Source organism: Chelon labrosus, assembly GCF_963514085.1.
Source record: "Chelon labrosus genome assembly, chromosome: 21".
NCBI lineage: Eukaryota > Metazoa > Chordata > Actinopteri > Mugiliformes > Mugilidae > Chelon > Chelon labrosus.
In genome coordinates, this window is record NC_140354.1 from 14,242,540 (window position 1) to 14,258,867 (window position 16,328).

The following is a 16,328-nucleotide window of genomic DNA, read 5'->3' on the forward strand; positions in this document are numbered from 1 at the left end:
ATATCTCTGGTTAGAAGCGGTCATATGATTGTAGCTGAAGATGATACAATATTTATAAAACTACATAAATAATATATGCATCCAAGTCTAAGCAGCATTATCGTATTGTAGATGCCGTCGTGAATCAGTCTTTAAATGCATTGTATTTATTCTATGACCGTGCACAAAACATAATAGAGTTTTTTTATATTTAAAATATGAATTTGCAAAGTAATAATGAACTATAGTTGTCAATAGAGTAAAGTATATATCTGAAATCTGGTGTGGTGGAGGTTTAAACCAGCATTCAAGTACTAGAAATATGTTCATTGTAGTGTATAAGGACGATTTACAAATGCAATATAAAACTGGAATTATTATGAATACATTATGAACATGTGCATCATTGCATGTTTTTTTACACTTGTTTTTAATTTGAGGACTGTTGAAAGCACAATAAAAATGTGTTTTTTATGCTGTAGTCTTACAAAGAGCCTTTTTTTTGGTTGGTGTTTATACAGCACCGCAAAGTACATCCTGCAAAATGAAGGATCTTGAATTACCACCTTGCTTATGCAGCTTCAACATTAACTAACCACTATTATTTGGGTCACAAAGAGGCATTTAATGCCAGACTGCTGTATCTGAATGCATAAGTGGTGAAAATGCCAGGCTCACGGCGCAGACAAAGCACCAAGGACTGAGACTGGCAAATGAGCAAAGAATATACAGTGTAGATCTGTTTTATACTTCTTATCTACTGAAGGTCAGTCACATTGTTCACTCCTTTCACCAGACACCGGCCCTGAAAGATCTCAAGAAAACTACAGAACACTTGACATATATCTTAACAGACTTATATGTTAAAGCAGCATCCAAACCATGTGTATTGATTGTGTGAAAAATGTCCATCACATGTACCTAATGTTTTGGCAATTCTGTAGTTGTAGTGCAGGACTCCCACCAACAGGGGGCGGTAAACCCCATTTAAATTTGCATAGCTAACGATTTAAATTGATTTTTTAAAATTAAATATTGTTAATTATTGAATATAAATACAACATAAAAGATATTTCTATAAAATATTATTTTATAGCTTGCAGATTTAACACAACAGGCACTTTTTTTTTCATTTAGCTGCGCTCATTTCCGTGTTTTGTTGCTATGTTTAAAATTACCAGTAGTTTATATACATGCATTTTAAAGCTCTGCATTAGCTTTAATTTGCGCTTGAAGTAACACCAAACAGTGTGGCGGAAGTTACATGGGAGAGGAAGGGTTTGCCCTCACATGTGATTAGTGGGTGTGTGTTGTCTTTTCCTCTCATTCAGTGCGACGTTTTTATTAAAGTTGTAAGATGGCGACTGTGCATCTGAGGATCGGGGACCTAGTGTGGTGAGATAACCTTTAAACACTGTTTAACGCCTCGGTTTCCTAGCTTGCACTGGAATAAATATATATATATATAAAAAAAAGTAGAGCCGTACCCGAGTTAGTTTGACGATAATAATAGTTGTTGGGTGTTAATTAGTTATAATTAACGGAGGTATTCGCGTGCTGCGTTAGTTGGTGGTCAACCCAAACAAATTGCTAACCTAGCTGACTCAGCCGACAGCCGTTGCTTAGCTGCTACTAGCTAGCGGACAAGCTACAGCTTCACACCTAAACGAGACTTTTTTCGTTGCTAAAAGTTGCATTTGAAGATTAAACTTCTCGCGGTGATGTTTTTATTTTTATTTTTTGTATATATTATTCTCATTCGCAAAGCTTCGACTAGTTGTTGTGGTTATAGTGGGGAGCTTTGCTAGCGACGTAGCTTGAAGCGGATATGTAACCTAGCTCTTTGCATCTGCTCGGCTTCCTCGTTAACTGCAGCGACTCCTTTAGTTTTTTTTTTTTTTGCTGAATTAATCTGAAAGTTATCCGTACATCGTGAATTTGGTTGCGTTTAAAGCACACAGGCGACGTCAAATCGTCTCCCTTAGCTGCCTTACCTGCCACTTCATTAGGTACACTAGTGAAAACAAATGCACTCCGACACAGCAGCCATGAGCTAAATCCTCCTCCATGACTGTTATAATGTTCAATTTATGTTAAAACGGTGTGAGAAAGGTGTTTATTCAACTGTATGATCGTTTTTTGGAGAATGTCGTTTGTGGTCTGTCTGTTTTTTTAGCCTAACCCACTAAAAGGAGGTTGTCAAAATAACAACAACACAATGCAATTCAACAGTACTACAAACGACAGCCTTCCAAATTATAAGAAGCACATTTGCTGAATGCTATAACCTTCCTCTGCTTAGATTTAGCATGCATTCATATTCAAGTGTACCTAATAAACTGGCAAGTGAGTGTACATTTTTGTTGTTGCACTAGTTTTGCAATTTTTTTTCTGTCTGACGTTATACCAACATTCCTGTCAGCTGTTATTTCCAGTTCATTAGGTACGCTGGTTAAAACAAAGTCCACAACTAAACCCTCTCCCCCCCTTTTTGACTATTATAACCTTCAGTTTTAGTTGAAACAGCCAGAGAAAGGTGATAATTCAGCTGTTTGGTCATTTTAGAAGATGCTTTTGTGTGGTTTTGTTAAACTGGACTGAATTAAACACAAAAATGTTGATATGAGGTTGTGTAAACAACAACAACACAGTGCAGTTTCACAGTGCTACAAACCACAGCCTCCAAAATACGCAATAAAAATAAAAAAATGCAGAATACTGTATTTAGTATGCATTCATATTTAAGTGTACCTAATGAACTGGCAAGTGAGTGCACATTTCCTTGTTGCCCCAACATAATAAACTGTAGAGTGTATTTACAACACGCGTTTGTTTCTTAAAACCTGATTATTTGATGGTATACCAGCATTTCTGTCGGTTGCTATTGGTGTTATAATTACACCCACTTGCCAGTTCATTAGGTACACTGGTGAAAACAAACATATTCTAATAACAAACAGTCCTGCAGTAAATCTTAGCTACATGGAAGTTGTAGTATGCAGCATTAGTTTAAAATAATTGAGAGAGCTGGAGGTTTGTGGCGCTCGAATCGAATGTTGTACCGACACACAACCGCGTTTCAGTCAGTGGGCTGGGCTAAATAACAGAAACACTTCCTCCAAAATGATCATACAGCGCTTTGCTACGCTCTTGCATCATAAACTAAAGCCGCCACGAAGGCAGATTTCGTTGCAGGGCTGCTGTATTACAATGCATTTGTTTTTTCGCTAGCGTACTTAATGAACTGGCAAGTGAGTGTAATTTTTCTAATAAAGCTGTCAGGTTTTAAATGTAGATGACGCATTTCTACTGACTGTGTGATGCATGGTTCGACTGCTATACCACCAAATCGTGTAATGTGGCGAGAGGTAACAAATCTAAAAGCCAGTGTTCTCTACATATTACTTTTAATACGCAGAGATGTTGTGAAATAGTAAAATGAAGTGTCTCAAAGCTTGTGAGCTAGAAAGCGTACCGAGGTTAAATGTGTCTCTATTATTACAGGGGGAAGCTTGGTCGTTACCCACCATGGCCAGGAAAGGTAAGGAGAGACTTGCTTAATTGTTTAAAATAAATTCAGGTATGAAAATATCATTCTGATGCTACTCCAAATCATTTCTCCACATTCCAGATAGTAAGCCCACCCAAGGACCTGAAAAAGCCCCGGGGCAAAAAATGCCACTTTGTGAAATTCTTTGGAACTGAAGACCAGTAAGTTTATACCACCACCACGACGACAACAACAACAACGCCCTTGAATTGTACGAATGTGTAAGAGTTGTGTTCCTGTGTGTTTCTTTCAGCGCCTGGATCAAAGTAGAACAACTGAAGCCCTACCACGCCCACAAAGAGGAGATGATCAAGATAAACAAAGGAAAGCGGTTTCAGCAGGCGGTTGATGCGGTGGAAGACTTCCTGAAGAAAGCAAAGGGGAAAGAACAGGTGATGGGGTTGTTCTCCGTGGATGCATGCGTTTGGGATGGATCTGGCTTCTCCGGAAAGTCTGGATTCATATTCACCAAAGACACAGATTTTAGGTAGGGGAGATGCTGAGAAGCATACTGACTAGAGGAAGTAATAGGTTGAAGTGCATTATTTTTAACAAAAGGGAACCATCTAAAATAGCCCCTGGAAGACTCTGCACATCCCACTCTGAGGAGAGGTAACTTTGGCAGAGAAACTGACATTAGGATCTTCTAAACAATTTGAAATTCAGCTCAATTTTATTTAAAGAGCACCAAATCAAAACATGAATCATCTGAGAGCGTGTTGCATAGTAAAGTAAACCCTAACAGAGTGGAGAAAGGGTAAACATCCCTTTGAACAGGAAATATCTGACAGTAGCAGGCTCGGAGAGGTTGGCCTTCACCTTTGGCCGGTTTCTGTGATCATAGCGAGGAGGGGGAGAAAACATGAGAATTTTAGAAACAACAAACAAAAACCATTGTGCAGTTTTCGGTGGGACAATAACTGCGGTGCAGAAACATGCAGCTCTGGAGCCAAAGCTGTCTACACAAAGGGACAAGGAAGGAAGAAACACGAGCTGCGTCTTTATCGGTACGAGATCCACTGGTGCTCTGACCAGGACTAGCTTTGGTGCCATCAGCAGCAGAACTTCTTGCGTTGTTTGATGGACGTGATCCTGAAAGCCTGCGATTGCATTACAAATTACAGTAAAACATAGTTTCTGCAAAGTTACAACATTAGTTCAGTGACCCCCTCATTGCTTTACCCGAAGTACAATTTGTTTTTGGTGCCACACGCTGACAGTCTTGTGTTTCTGGACAGAACTCAGATGGCAAAGGAGACTCAAAAGGAAAGAAGACACCCAGCAAGCCACTGAAAATACTGGAGGAGGATGACGAGGATCTCAGTGCCCTGAAGGACCCCTCTGAGAAGGTCAGTAGGACACTTGACAAGTTGAAAACCGTGAAAACATTGTGTTTTACTAAAAGAAAATACGCAATCTAGAACAGACAAAAAGACCGTTTACAAAAGCTGAAACGATCGCAGCCCTTTTCACTTCATATTTGGGGCTTCGTGACAATTTAAAAACACTTTCCCCCAAGGAATCTGAAATGTTTATCCCAGCACTGCCCTCAATTTCCTTTTGGTTTTCAAACTTGTTCACAAGAAAATCATCACCATTGTTACAACCTCTTTTCCTGTTGAGTCCAAGAACTGGACCAGTTTGCAAAAATAAGGACGCATGTGCAGGTCTTTGAATCCATCAACTAATTAAAAAATATTAAACTCAATTTACAAAAATAAAGGCACGTTAAATAAGCCATATCTTTACTCCTAGGACTCACTGAAAATATAATAATTGGAGGCCAATTTGTCCCTGTACTTGATGATCCTGCAGGAAAACCACTTAAAATATGTCAGAATCAAAGTGGACCTTGGCCCACAGAGTCTTAGAAGAACCCACATGATGAGTTTCTAAGTTCCTGCAGTGGAAAAAGGACTTGAAAACACTTTATTGTTGAGTTTCATTCAAAATCAACCGAGATTGTTGCTTGACAACTTTGATAATACCTGCAGGAAACTGGTAGAACTAGTTTTACCCACAGTATCTACACAGATCAGTTCGGTGTTTACCCTCCACCACCACCACACCAGACAGGGAACTCTACAAATTCACCCTTTGATTTAAAGGTGAACATGTGTCTTTCTCCTCCTTAAGGACTTAACTGACTCTGACCCCGAGCCGTCCACTCTTGAGAGGCTGGGGGCCGGACCTGGCTCAGGATTCAAATGGGAATGCAGTGTAGGTGAAACCCACCCCTTCCCACCAAGCCTGCCTTGCCTTGCTGTTCTTCTACCTGACCTTTAACCTTTGGCTTTAATACACCGACAACTGCAGACCTTTCCCCTTCCGACCTGTTTGGTGCTCACTCTTGTCTGTTGGAACTGTTTGTTTGGTGTGCGCTCTAGAGATGGTCAGCAGCTCTGTATGCAGAGGCACAAAAAGAAAAAAAGGAGGAGGCTGAGGTTTGGTTCTTTTGACCTGGAAATATAATTGGCCGATCAGCTTCCTGCTTCCTATGAGTATGTGGAGCTAATAAGAGAGAACCTGTTCACCTGTGAAGCTTCTCAGTCGTTCAGGTCTTGGTATATCCAAAAACAGAGCTTAAACAAAAGCAAGTGGACTTGTTGGGTTTTGTAGAAGACGTTTTACCACTCATCAAAGTTGCTTCTTCATATCTGTCGGAGACGTTCGTGTGAAGCGAAGAAGCTACTTGGATTTTGTCGCAAAACGTCCTCAAGAAAACCCAAAAAGTCCGGTTATCTTTGTTTTTATTTTCGAGTGAGCCAACCTTTTTCCTCAGGACCAGGGTTGATGACCACTATGAATGAAATGCTCTTCAACTGGTTTGACACAGGGTTTGGTTTGGTGTGTGTGTGTCTGTGTGTAATGAAACGATGCACGTCCACAAAAAAAAAAAAAAAAGAAGTTGAGCCAGTATCTGCTTGTCTTTTCTGTCAGTGGAACCACCACCATACCATTGCAGTTGGTGAGTTTGCTGCAAACGTTTGAATTTACATAATCTAAAAAGTCGCTGCTCTTCATAGAGGAAGCAGTGCATTTCCAACCCTCTCATTTCCATAGCGTTGCTGCGAGACACCGCTGGTTTCGGCTTTCCTCATGGCCCCCGTTGGGCTGCTAACCAAATCTTAGTTTCAGTTGTTATATTGTGGTCACATTTGACTGCTTTGGCAACCTGGTTAATGCAATTTATGTTTAATATCTTGGAAGTCATAAAAACAAACCCAAGTTTCCACTAGTGAGAAGCAGATGCTGGCTCTCTTTTTGGACTGAACTCATTTTGAGAGGGGTGTTCGATTAGTTGGGAAGCCGGCCTCAAGTTCCCCCGCCCACAGAAGTTTAGTGGAGGGGGGCGTATTTCAGTTTGGAAGTCATTACGTTGGCGTAATGTTGATATGTTGTTGGAGATCTGAGGGCATGGAGAGAAGATGTAGTCATGGTGAAATACCTGAACTGTTCACAGCAATTGAGGCGTTCGTCACTCGGCATATGTCACTTAATCTGTCGCTGTGATTGGTTGCAGGTATTTTTTCTCTGTATCAGTTAAACAAACCCCTTAATGAAATCCTAATGTCGTCTAAATACCGCTGAGGACACAATTCAACTCTCTGGTTGGCTGCAAGAGTTGCACAGGACTCTGCGACACAGAATAAGAAGCATACAGCGCTTGTGTCGTTCGGAAAGTAAAATTTATCGGTCGGCTTCTTGGCTGGTTTGTTTGTGTGCTTGGTTTACCGTGAAGGATTTGTAAAAGCAGCTGTAACGCTGGTTACGGAGTGGATAATGAAGAGTTTGAAGAGAGAATTTTAAAATATTTGTGAACCAGTAGCACTTCAGGGTAGATTTAAACTAATATTTAGGATAACACGAGAGCACTGACGTGTCGGCGCTGCACGGTGTAGATTCAGGGCTTCCTCCGTGCTGCTCGGCACATATCCATATGAAACACTTCCCCATTTAACGCTTCTTCTGTTGCAGCCGGTGAAGGACGACCCCCACTTTCATCACTTCCTCCTCAGCCAGTCGGAGAAGGTAAGAGGAAGCGTGCTGCTCAACAACGTGTCACGTCACGTCTCATTTGATATCTAATTTATGATTCAAGTAGTTTTTCAACTAGTCTATGACTTGACTAGCATATAAATAACCCTCGTGTTGACTTTATTTAACTTGACCCATTCAAGCTGAGTTATCCAGAGGCGATATTTCACCTCCTAATCTTCTAATGTGTACCTTTAACACTGAATTACCCCGTGGCTATACTCATAAATCTTATGTCTTTGTCAACCTGCCAGGGATTTGCTGACTGATATATTCAAAACTGAATGTACCTGAACACAAACCTAAGTTTAAGCCTATATTTGTAATACTTTTTTTTTTTCAGTCAGATTTCCCAGGATTTGTCAATTTAAATGAATTAATTCATGCATCCTGGCATTAATCATGGCATTTAGGCTCTACAACTGACTAGAGCTGAGTATTATATGGTCTAAACCTCTCACAGAGTTATATCTCTCAAATAAAGAAGTCCTTATGATGGAATAGTTACTGTCTTACAAGCATAAACACAATATTTCGCTATTAGGCTGTATATTGTCGTCACATTGTGGGTGTGTGATTATTACTATTATGTGCCCACAGCCAGCGTCATCAATGGAACCCATAAGCAAGCGCCTGAAGATCGTCGAAGAGGTGAAGTTTCTTTGTCTACGCATTTTAAATTTGAGCCTTTTATTGTTTCCTCGATTGGTGACATTGACCGAGTTGCTTGTTGGTTGGTTGCGCAGGACACAGGGTCGACATCTATCCAAGCAGCAGACAGCACAGCCATCAATGGCAGCATCACACCCACAGACAAAAGGTACTAATCCTTGCATCCTTGCTGCGGGTGGCATCACTGAACACCCATTACCAAAATGATTTTCTAAATTTAGCTGAAAGCAGATCACAAGTTTAACACGGAGGATTATTTTGTGGTTATTTAGGGACGCTTTCGTCTTGTGTCTTAATGCGTTTGTTCTTTGTGGATTTCTTGCCCTGCAGGATAGGCTTCCTGGGTCTGGGCCTGATGGGTAGCGGCATAGTTTCCAACCTGTTGAAAATGGGTCACGTTGTCACGGTGTGGAATCGCACAGCGGAAAAGGTAGAGTAGGAAACGCGCGGTGTGACTGCTTCTCCACGCTTTATTACATTATTGCAGTTATTACTATAATTGAGTCTGAACCTCATTAACGTTTCATGTTAAATCTGAAACATCTTGGTTTCTGCTCACAGCACATTGACCTTTCTGTCAACATCCATGTAATTATTGTAGACTTTCATTGTTATTGTATATGTACATAATGAAGCTATGCCCCAGAGACACATGGCGTGTCTTTTGAAGAGTAGTGTATAGCTAATTACATTTGTTTAAATAAACAAAAGAAAAACCTCCACGAGGCGGTTTATTATTGTAAATGTTGTCACAAACTGATCAAACACACGTGTGGGAGCTTGGACCTAATGACTCTGACCCTGCTGTGTTTCAGTGTGACCTGTTCATCCAGGAGGGAGCCAGGTTAGGTCGGACTCCTGCAGAAGTGGCTTCCATGTGTGACATAACTTTCTCCTGCGTGTCCGATCCAAAGGCCGCCAGGGATGTGAGTACGACCTCGACTACAGTAAATGGAAGCGTGAATCCCCCGGCTCTAGCAAGTAGCTGGTCAGACACAAATCCCGTTCAGTAAGCTGTCCATTCTTTAAAAAGAGACAACTTTCAGAAGCTGTGTATGGATCAACAACTCATGACGTACTTTGAGACGGTGCCAGCAATACATGGTTTTAAAGGTGGCTCTTAATCAGTCAGAAGCTGAGATCAGAGAGCCTCCAAGGGCAAGAGAATCAAGAAGCTTAACAGGAACAAAGGGTCTCATGTAACTACCAATTTTCTGTATTGTCACATCTGAAGACTACAAAGCCTGGGAAAAAAACTAGCTAGTGGAGAATTAAAGGTGGTTAAAACTTCGAGGCTACGGCGACAGCTTAGATCCCTCGCGCCGTAACTGACGTGCACCTCCCCAGAAACTGTAGCGATGCAGACCGTAAGAGCCGTGATTGGTCCGCTTGGTAGTAGTGTGTTTCTGCTTTAGTATTTCCGGCTGCTTCTCCATCTCCACAATCTTCTCATTGATTGTTTTGGATCAGTAAAGATGGAACACATAGAGGAGATGTTAACTGAGGATGTTCAGAGATACAAACATTTGTAGGACTAGTCTTTGATGAAATTGCGGCAAAAGTTTCAGTCGCCGTTGTTGAAAGTGAAGCAGGAAGTAGAAACAAAACTTCTTCCCGACTGGCAACAAAGACACAGCACCCACTAGTGTTTGGGTGGCGGTGTTGCAGAGTGAGCCAGACTGACGAGTACACAAGTATAAATGATTCACACCATCGCAGCATCTTGGTCCCACAGGACTCTAAAAGCACCTTAAAGGCTACATGGGAAACTGGGCCAGGGTGAATGTTGTAAATCAACGTCAAGATTTGTTTTCTTACCTCTATGTGATCCTCTGTGACACACACTGGATGTGACACACACTGGATGTCAGCAGTATAGATGTTGGCTGCAAGGTTTTAAAAGACAAAAACGACAGCAACTGGATCTGAAGACTCACCGTATGACTGAACGTTTACCAGTCTGACGAGAGCTTGCTTTTCTTTTGTTTGTTTCTCTGTAGTTGGTGTTGGGACCCAGCGGAGTGCTCCAGGGGATCAGGCCAGGCAAATGCTACGTGGAGATGTCCACTGTAGATCCAGAGACCATCACAGAACTCTCACAGGTAAGGTGCACACCAACCAACAGGAGAATATTTACACCGGGGAGCACGTGTCATTACCGGAGCAGTAGACGATGAACGGTTCTTCATTGTTTGAACGCCAGGTGATCACGTCGCGGGGCGGCCGTTTCCTGGAGGCTCCGGTGGCAGGAAGCCAGCAGCTCTCCAATGACGGGATGCTGGTCATCCTGGCGGCTGGTGACAGAACGGTCTACGAGGACTGCAGCAGCTGCTTCCAGGCCATGGGCAAGACATCGTTCTTCCTGGGTATGTAGGGTATGATGATATGATGTCTAATCCAAGTCTCACCTCTGGTTTCTGCGTATTTTTAGCCAGATATTGTATTTTGTGTAGGTTAATTGTGAAATTTTGCCATGGGTGCACCAATAATAATAATAATCATGTGTGGATGTACTTACCTTAGTCTAAACCCGTCTGCGTGTGTGTTTCAAGGCGAAGCAGGCAACGCAGCAAGAATGATGCTGATCCTGAATATGGTCCAGGGCAGCTTCATGGCCACTATTGCAGAGGGACTAACTCTTGCGCAGGCCACCGGCCAATCACAGCAAACCTTCCTGGACATCCTGTGCCAGGGCCAGATGGCAAGCACCTTTGTGGACCAGAAATGCCAAAGTAGGTCAACACATGCACCTTGCATTATGTCAGTTTGTTTATTTCCTACCTTAAAAACTGCTGATAACGAGTTAGGCTCATAATAACAGCTCCTTCTGCCTCTTCCAGATATCTTACAGGGCAACTTTAAACCAGACTACTATTTGAAACATATTCAGAAGGACCTGAGGCTAGCCATCTCCATGGGGGACATGGCCAACCATCCAACCCCAATGGCCGCAGCTGCCAATGAGGTATTGTTTGTTGTGCTACAGTGGATTCTTAAAAGAAAACTAGTGTTCAGTTAGGATGATGCCTCACAGCGAGAAGGTCCCGGGTTTGAATCTGTGGGCCGACTGGGCCTTTCTGTGTGGAGTTTGCATGTTCTCCCTGTGTCTGCGTGGGTTCCCACCGTCCAAAGACATGCTCGTTAGGTTCATTGGTGATTCTAAATTGGCCGTAGGTGTGAGTCTGAGTGTGTGAGTCTCTCTGTGTTAGCCCTGAGATAGACTGGAGACCTGTCCAGGGTGTACCCCGCCTCTCGCCCGATGACAGCTGGGATAGGCTCCAGCAGACCCCGTGACCCTTCACAGGAACAAGCAGTTACAGAAGATGAATGAATGTTCAGTTAAATATGTTAAAGGAGTTGTCAGCTGTGGCCGGAAGCTTTTAGTTTTTGTATTGACAGTTTGTCCCATTCTATGGATGTGATATCTCAGGAACAACTTGAGGGAATTTCCGCATATTTGGCCCAAACATTGACTTTGACTTGATGTTGTTAGGTTATCAGGTTTAAAGTCATGTCTGTGCCAAAGGTTGGAGTCAGTTTGACCTCACGTTTTTGGCCAAATTTAAGAATTCATACAGTAATTATGACGTAATTTCACATAGATGTTCCTCTGCAACACAACCGCATTAGTTTTGCTGATAGTAAGCTCCAGGTGATTGTTGCCTATCGATCAAAGCTCTCCATCAGTCCTAAAATTCAGTCTAAAGTTAAACCTCGACTGGTTGGCACTTGACTAAACCAGCCTGGATACAGGTCATGGTGTGTTTTAGCGAGTGTGTGCAAATACTCCTTTACTGTTGTTCTTAAGCCTGTGAAGGTTCTCAGTCATCCAGGTCATGGTATATCCAAAAAAGGTTCATAAAAAGCAACTGGACTTGTAGAGTTTCTTGAGAGGACGTTTCACCACTCATCCGAGTAGCTTCTTCAGTTCTAGGGGACTGGTGGGAAGTCTGAGGTTTAAATAGGAACTCCTCCTGAAACTTGCATGTTATGTTAACAACCAGAAACCGGTGCAGGAAATTAGCTGGACCTCGGATGAGTGGTGAAACGTCTTCTCAAAAAACTCTACAAGTCCAGTTGCCTTTTTTTGAACCTTTTCTGGATATACTGTTGTTCTTGTTTTTAACCTGCTCCTGCATTAATACTGACCAGAGTATTGTTTCTTTCCTGTTTCCCGTGCAGGTTTATAAGAGGGCTAAGGCACTGGATCAGTCGGACAACGATATCTCTGCAGTCTACAGAGCCTACATTCACTAGAGCGAGGTGTGATCTATCCTCAGGACGACTCAGTCTTTAATCCCTTCTTATTTCCCCCCTCATCATCTAATGAGTTTTTTTGTTTGTTTTTTTTTTTTTTTTTTAAAAATCTTGTTTTAATTTCATTCTGCCCCAGTGCCAGCCATGTTACCTGCCCACAACTCCTCCTGGGATTATAATTCCTTTTTGTTTGTTTTTTTTGTTTTTTTTTAATAAAAGAGGCAACCTTGAGCATTGCACTGACTGTACTGGGGGAATAAGCTGTAAGAATGCTCCGTACGAGGTTGTACTACTGGACTGGACTGCTGCAGTTTTGTTAGGAGGGGTAGAAGTAAAGCAGGGTGTCTGGCAAGTATGTGATGTGCAAGCGCCGCTGTAGAGCCAGAGAAATTTCTGTCAAGTTTTGTGGAAGCAGACACCCTACAGATTTTTTTTTTTTTTCTTTTCTCCTCTTTCTTTTCGTGCAAATGATGAGTTAATTTAATTGAGTGTGATTTTTCTCTTTTGCTTTTCTTTTAAAATGTCCAGATGTCGATGAGAGGAAAACACCAAGAACATGCCACTGCATTGCCTTAATATTGCAACCCCTCTTTCAGTAATAGATGTATTTATTTATGTTTCTCTCTCTCTAGGTCTTTCTTGGTGCAGCTTGGTCATGGCTTCTTTCTGTGTTTGACGAGATGATTTATGCTTCTGTGTTGGTGATCTCTCTTTGAACAGGTTAAGGACGGAGCGTGTTGAGGCCTTAAAAATGCAGTAATAATTGACATTTCTCATCAAGAGTTTTCCAAATTTGAAACCTTTTTATTATTTTGTTTGGAAGAGTTCTCATTTCTGTTCTTTCTTTTTTAATATATTACTCTGAATCTAGATGAATCCTCTTTCTGAGTTGTATTTTAACTGAAAAGTTCATCATTGAACCCCAACGATTGTCATTGTTTCCTTTTATTGTCCAGTAGTTGCAAAAAAAAAAAAAAAAGACCCTCGGGGGACACAGATATTATAAAAATCTAACTAATTAAAGTTTTATGTGGGTTTTAAACACTGACTCTCAAAGCTGTTTAACAACCTCCTCACTTCCAAAGTTGGAGCTTCGCTGACGAACTGTTACATCAGTCAACTCACTTCATTTAACCCACATACGTCACCCTGTCCATAATCAATCAGTCTGAACCCTTAGACTAAATATTAACACACAGCCCTATTTATTTATTATTTCGGGTCTAATAAATGGTTGATCTTGACTGCGTAGTAGAGGTCCTCATAGATCAAGACTTGACCGAAGCCTGGAGCCCGACGGATAAATTGTCTGAGCAACATTTTTAACTCTTTTAACTCGTTGGCGGTTAATTAAGAAGAAATGTCAGAGATGAACCAAAGAATTGTAAAATAACTCGGTTATGCAGATTGTCCACCAGAAAGCTCTGACAAGATCATTGTACACCTTAAATGTCCACTCTTGGTCTCAAAGGCTTCAATAAACTAATTTCATAGATGTTTATTATTAAAAAAATTATATATATATATATATTCTGAAGCAGACGTTTTGTTTGTGCCGGCTACTGAATTTTTGGGGCAGATGCTAAGGGGGCTCCTCTCAGTGTCACATGCCCGATTAAATGCGTGTCGGGATGTGTTTTGTTACTTCAAGTCTGTGTGTCAATGCGTGTGGAATGGAAAAACATGTTTGTTTTTAAAGTAAAATGCTCTAAAAGTGATTGATCACCATATCCTGAGTCTGAACAGGTGTTTTTGTTTCCCTTTAACCGTTTATTTATGTCAAGTTCTCTGAACCCATTGTGACTCGGGTCCAAGCTTTTGAACCCGTGTCGACCTCTACTACGCTGCCTAAAACTTGCCCTGCGCAAATATTAACACAGTTAAATTAAGAACGCATTAGCTGTTCCAAAAGTCAAGGGTTTTGTGCCATGTTCGTTTTACCAGATGTGGCCATTTTAGCCTCGCTTTCATGGTGGAAATGTAAAAACCAATGTTGTGGGAAGTGTTTTGGGGGTTCTGATCTGTCCTATATGGTGGCAGACAGTGCAGAAACTGGTCTGTTAAGATGGCAACTCCCATGTTTTTTCAAATGAAACCACTTCGTAAGAAGGAGTGCAGACGCTCTGAAGCATAAAGCTGTAAATCAACCAGTATGGCGAGAAGGAACCAGAACATTAAGGATGACCATCTGAAAACCCCAAACTGTAATCGCTTCATGACTGCAGGATAGAGTCGGGATGTTTTTTTTCTTATTCTTATCAGTTGAAACCATAAATTAGTTTCTCATTAAAACAGAATCCACACCAGTATCCAGATTTTTCCGATCAGTTGAGGTTTTTAATTTCCCCCAAACACATTCTAGTGTAAAGACCTGTTTTTAGAAGACAGATGTAAATAGCACATTAGGCCGAGTAGGTAGGATTCCTTTTGTATCTGCGGTATCTACGAGGATTGCCGAAAACGACTACTTTTGGTTTGGACTCTTTAAAGAAGAGCGACTGTCTCACATCCGTGTCATTAATACTGTAGGTTGTTCAGTTCACATGTAAATGGTTTATACATACGTGGCTTATATAATCTGGCTTATTGCGTTGAAATGACAATGACTTGGATCCCGTTGATGGAAGAAGAGTGGAACCTTGGTTTTGGGGGATATTTATGATTTTGTGTACATGTGGAAATACCAAGACTTTTGTGCTGTTTAATAAATCCTTTCCTGATTACTGACATTTATGCATCTTCAGTGTCTTGACTTACTTTATTAGCAGTCTCTCAATATACAGCTGCTTCCCTCTTATGTATTTCTTGGCCACCAACCAGTCGGCTTCTCCTCTTTGTCAAGTCCAGACTTCCTATGTCACGGTTGCTAGGTTAGACAAACAATGGCCCTTCAGGTCTGGTCTGTAGACTTGACGCCGAAACGCGTAATTGTGCTTTTTCAAAAGTGTGCAGTCAGCAAGTGTGGGTACAGTGGAGGAAATAACCACAAATGTTCCTGTGCATGTTGACATTGAAAAAAAAAGAGTCTACAACAGCTTAAACATTGTTGATCATAACCAGGGGGGCTGTAGAGAGGGACAGTTAAAGACCTTCCTTCAAAATATTTATAATGCAACAAAACAAGTCCTACACCGACATAATCTCCAAGGCTACTCAACAAGGAAGACGCCACTGCTCCAAAACTGCTAAAAAAAAAAAAAGGAGGGCTATGGTTTGCAGCTGCACATGGGGACAAAGATCTTACTGTTTGGAAAAAATGTCCTTTGGCCTTTTAACTGTCTGGCCACATGGACCGCCATTAGGTCTGGGAGAAAAGGAGGGGATACATGGGGAAGCACGGGCGTGGCAGCATCATGTTGTGAGGGTGCTTTGATGCAGGACACGAGAAAATAGATGAGATCATGAAGAAAGCAGTCAAAGCTTGGGAGACGAACGGGCCCTCTGATGACCCCAGGCATGCTTCCAGAGCTGTGGCATAAAGGTTTAAGGGTGATAAAGCTCAAGTGCTGGAGTGTGGCCGTCACAATCCAATAAAAGACTTGTGGGCTGAGTTGAAAGAAATGTGTGTCTACTATTATTCTGCCGTTCTTTATTAAATGTTGTGAATGTTTACTATGATTAAATGTCAAAAAAATGACTTCCTTGTGTACTTTAATACCACAGGGTGTGCCCCTGATAGATTATACTTATACTATTAGAGTATTGCTGGCTAAATAAACAAAAGCAATGACAAGCTGTGATTTTTTTTGATTTTTTTTTTGTTAATCAGATTGTTTGGTATTTTATTTTTGTGCCATAAATCGCACATAATTATGTTTTTCCAATTTAAAAG

At 41.4% G+C, this 16,328-nt stretch overlaps 1 protein-coding gene across 2 annotated transcripts; it reads left to right on the plus strand.

The window, feature by feature from the left end:
- Positions 1-1,071: 1,071 nt before the first annotated feature.
- glyr1 (glyoxylate reductase 1 homolog (Arabidopsis)) lies at positions 1,072-15,225 on the plus strand. 2 transcript variants are annotated; one of them, XM_084570575.1, is made up of 16 exons: positions 1,074-1,374; positions 3,484-3,520; positions 3,611-3,690; positions 3,783-3,921; positions 4,768-4,878; positions 5,666-5,749; positions 7,508-7,561; positions 8,168-8,218; positions 8,314-8,387; positions 8,570-8,669; positions 9,055-9,165; positions 10,240-10,341; positions 10,443-10,605; positions 10,792-10,971; positions 11,080-11,204; positions 12,422-15,225. In XM_084570575.1, exons 1-16 carry the CDS (start codon positions 1,337-1,339, stop codon positions 12,494-12,496), a joined length of 1,524 nt encoding a protein of 507 aa, XP_084426701.1. In that variant the 5' UTR covers positions 1,074-1,336; the 3' UTR covers positions 12,497-15,225. The 2 variants fall into 2 exon arrangements, with proteins under 2 accessions (XP_084426702.1, XP_084426701.1); XM_084570576.1 differs by lacking the exon at positions 5,666-5,749 and having other exon boundaries at positions 1,072-1,374.
- Positions 15,226-16,328: the final 1,103 nt, after the last annotated feature.

Excerpts from the sequence above, each read along its gene's own strand:
- glyr1 (XM_084570575.1), top strand. The coding sequence starts at position 1,337 with ATGGCGACTGTGCATCTGAGGATCGGGGACCTAGTGTG. Across the intron at positions 7,562-8,167 it reads TCCTCAGCCAGTCGGAGAAG|CCAGCGTCATCAATGGAACC; the intron begins GTAAGAGGAAGC and ends ATGTGCCCACAG. Across the intron at positions 8,219-8,313 it reads GCCTGAAGATCGTCGAAGAG|GACACAGGGTCGACATCTAT; the intron begins GTGAAGTTTCTT and ends TTGGTTGCGCAG.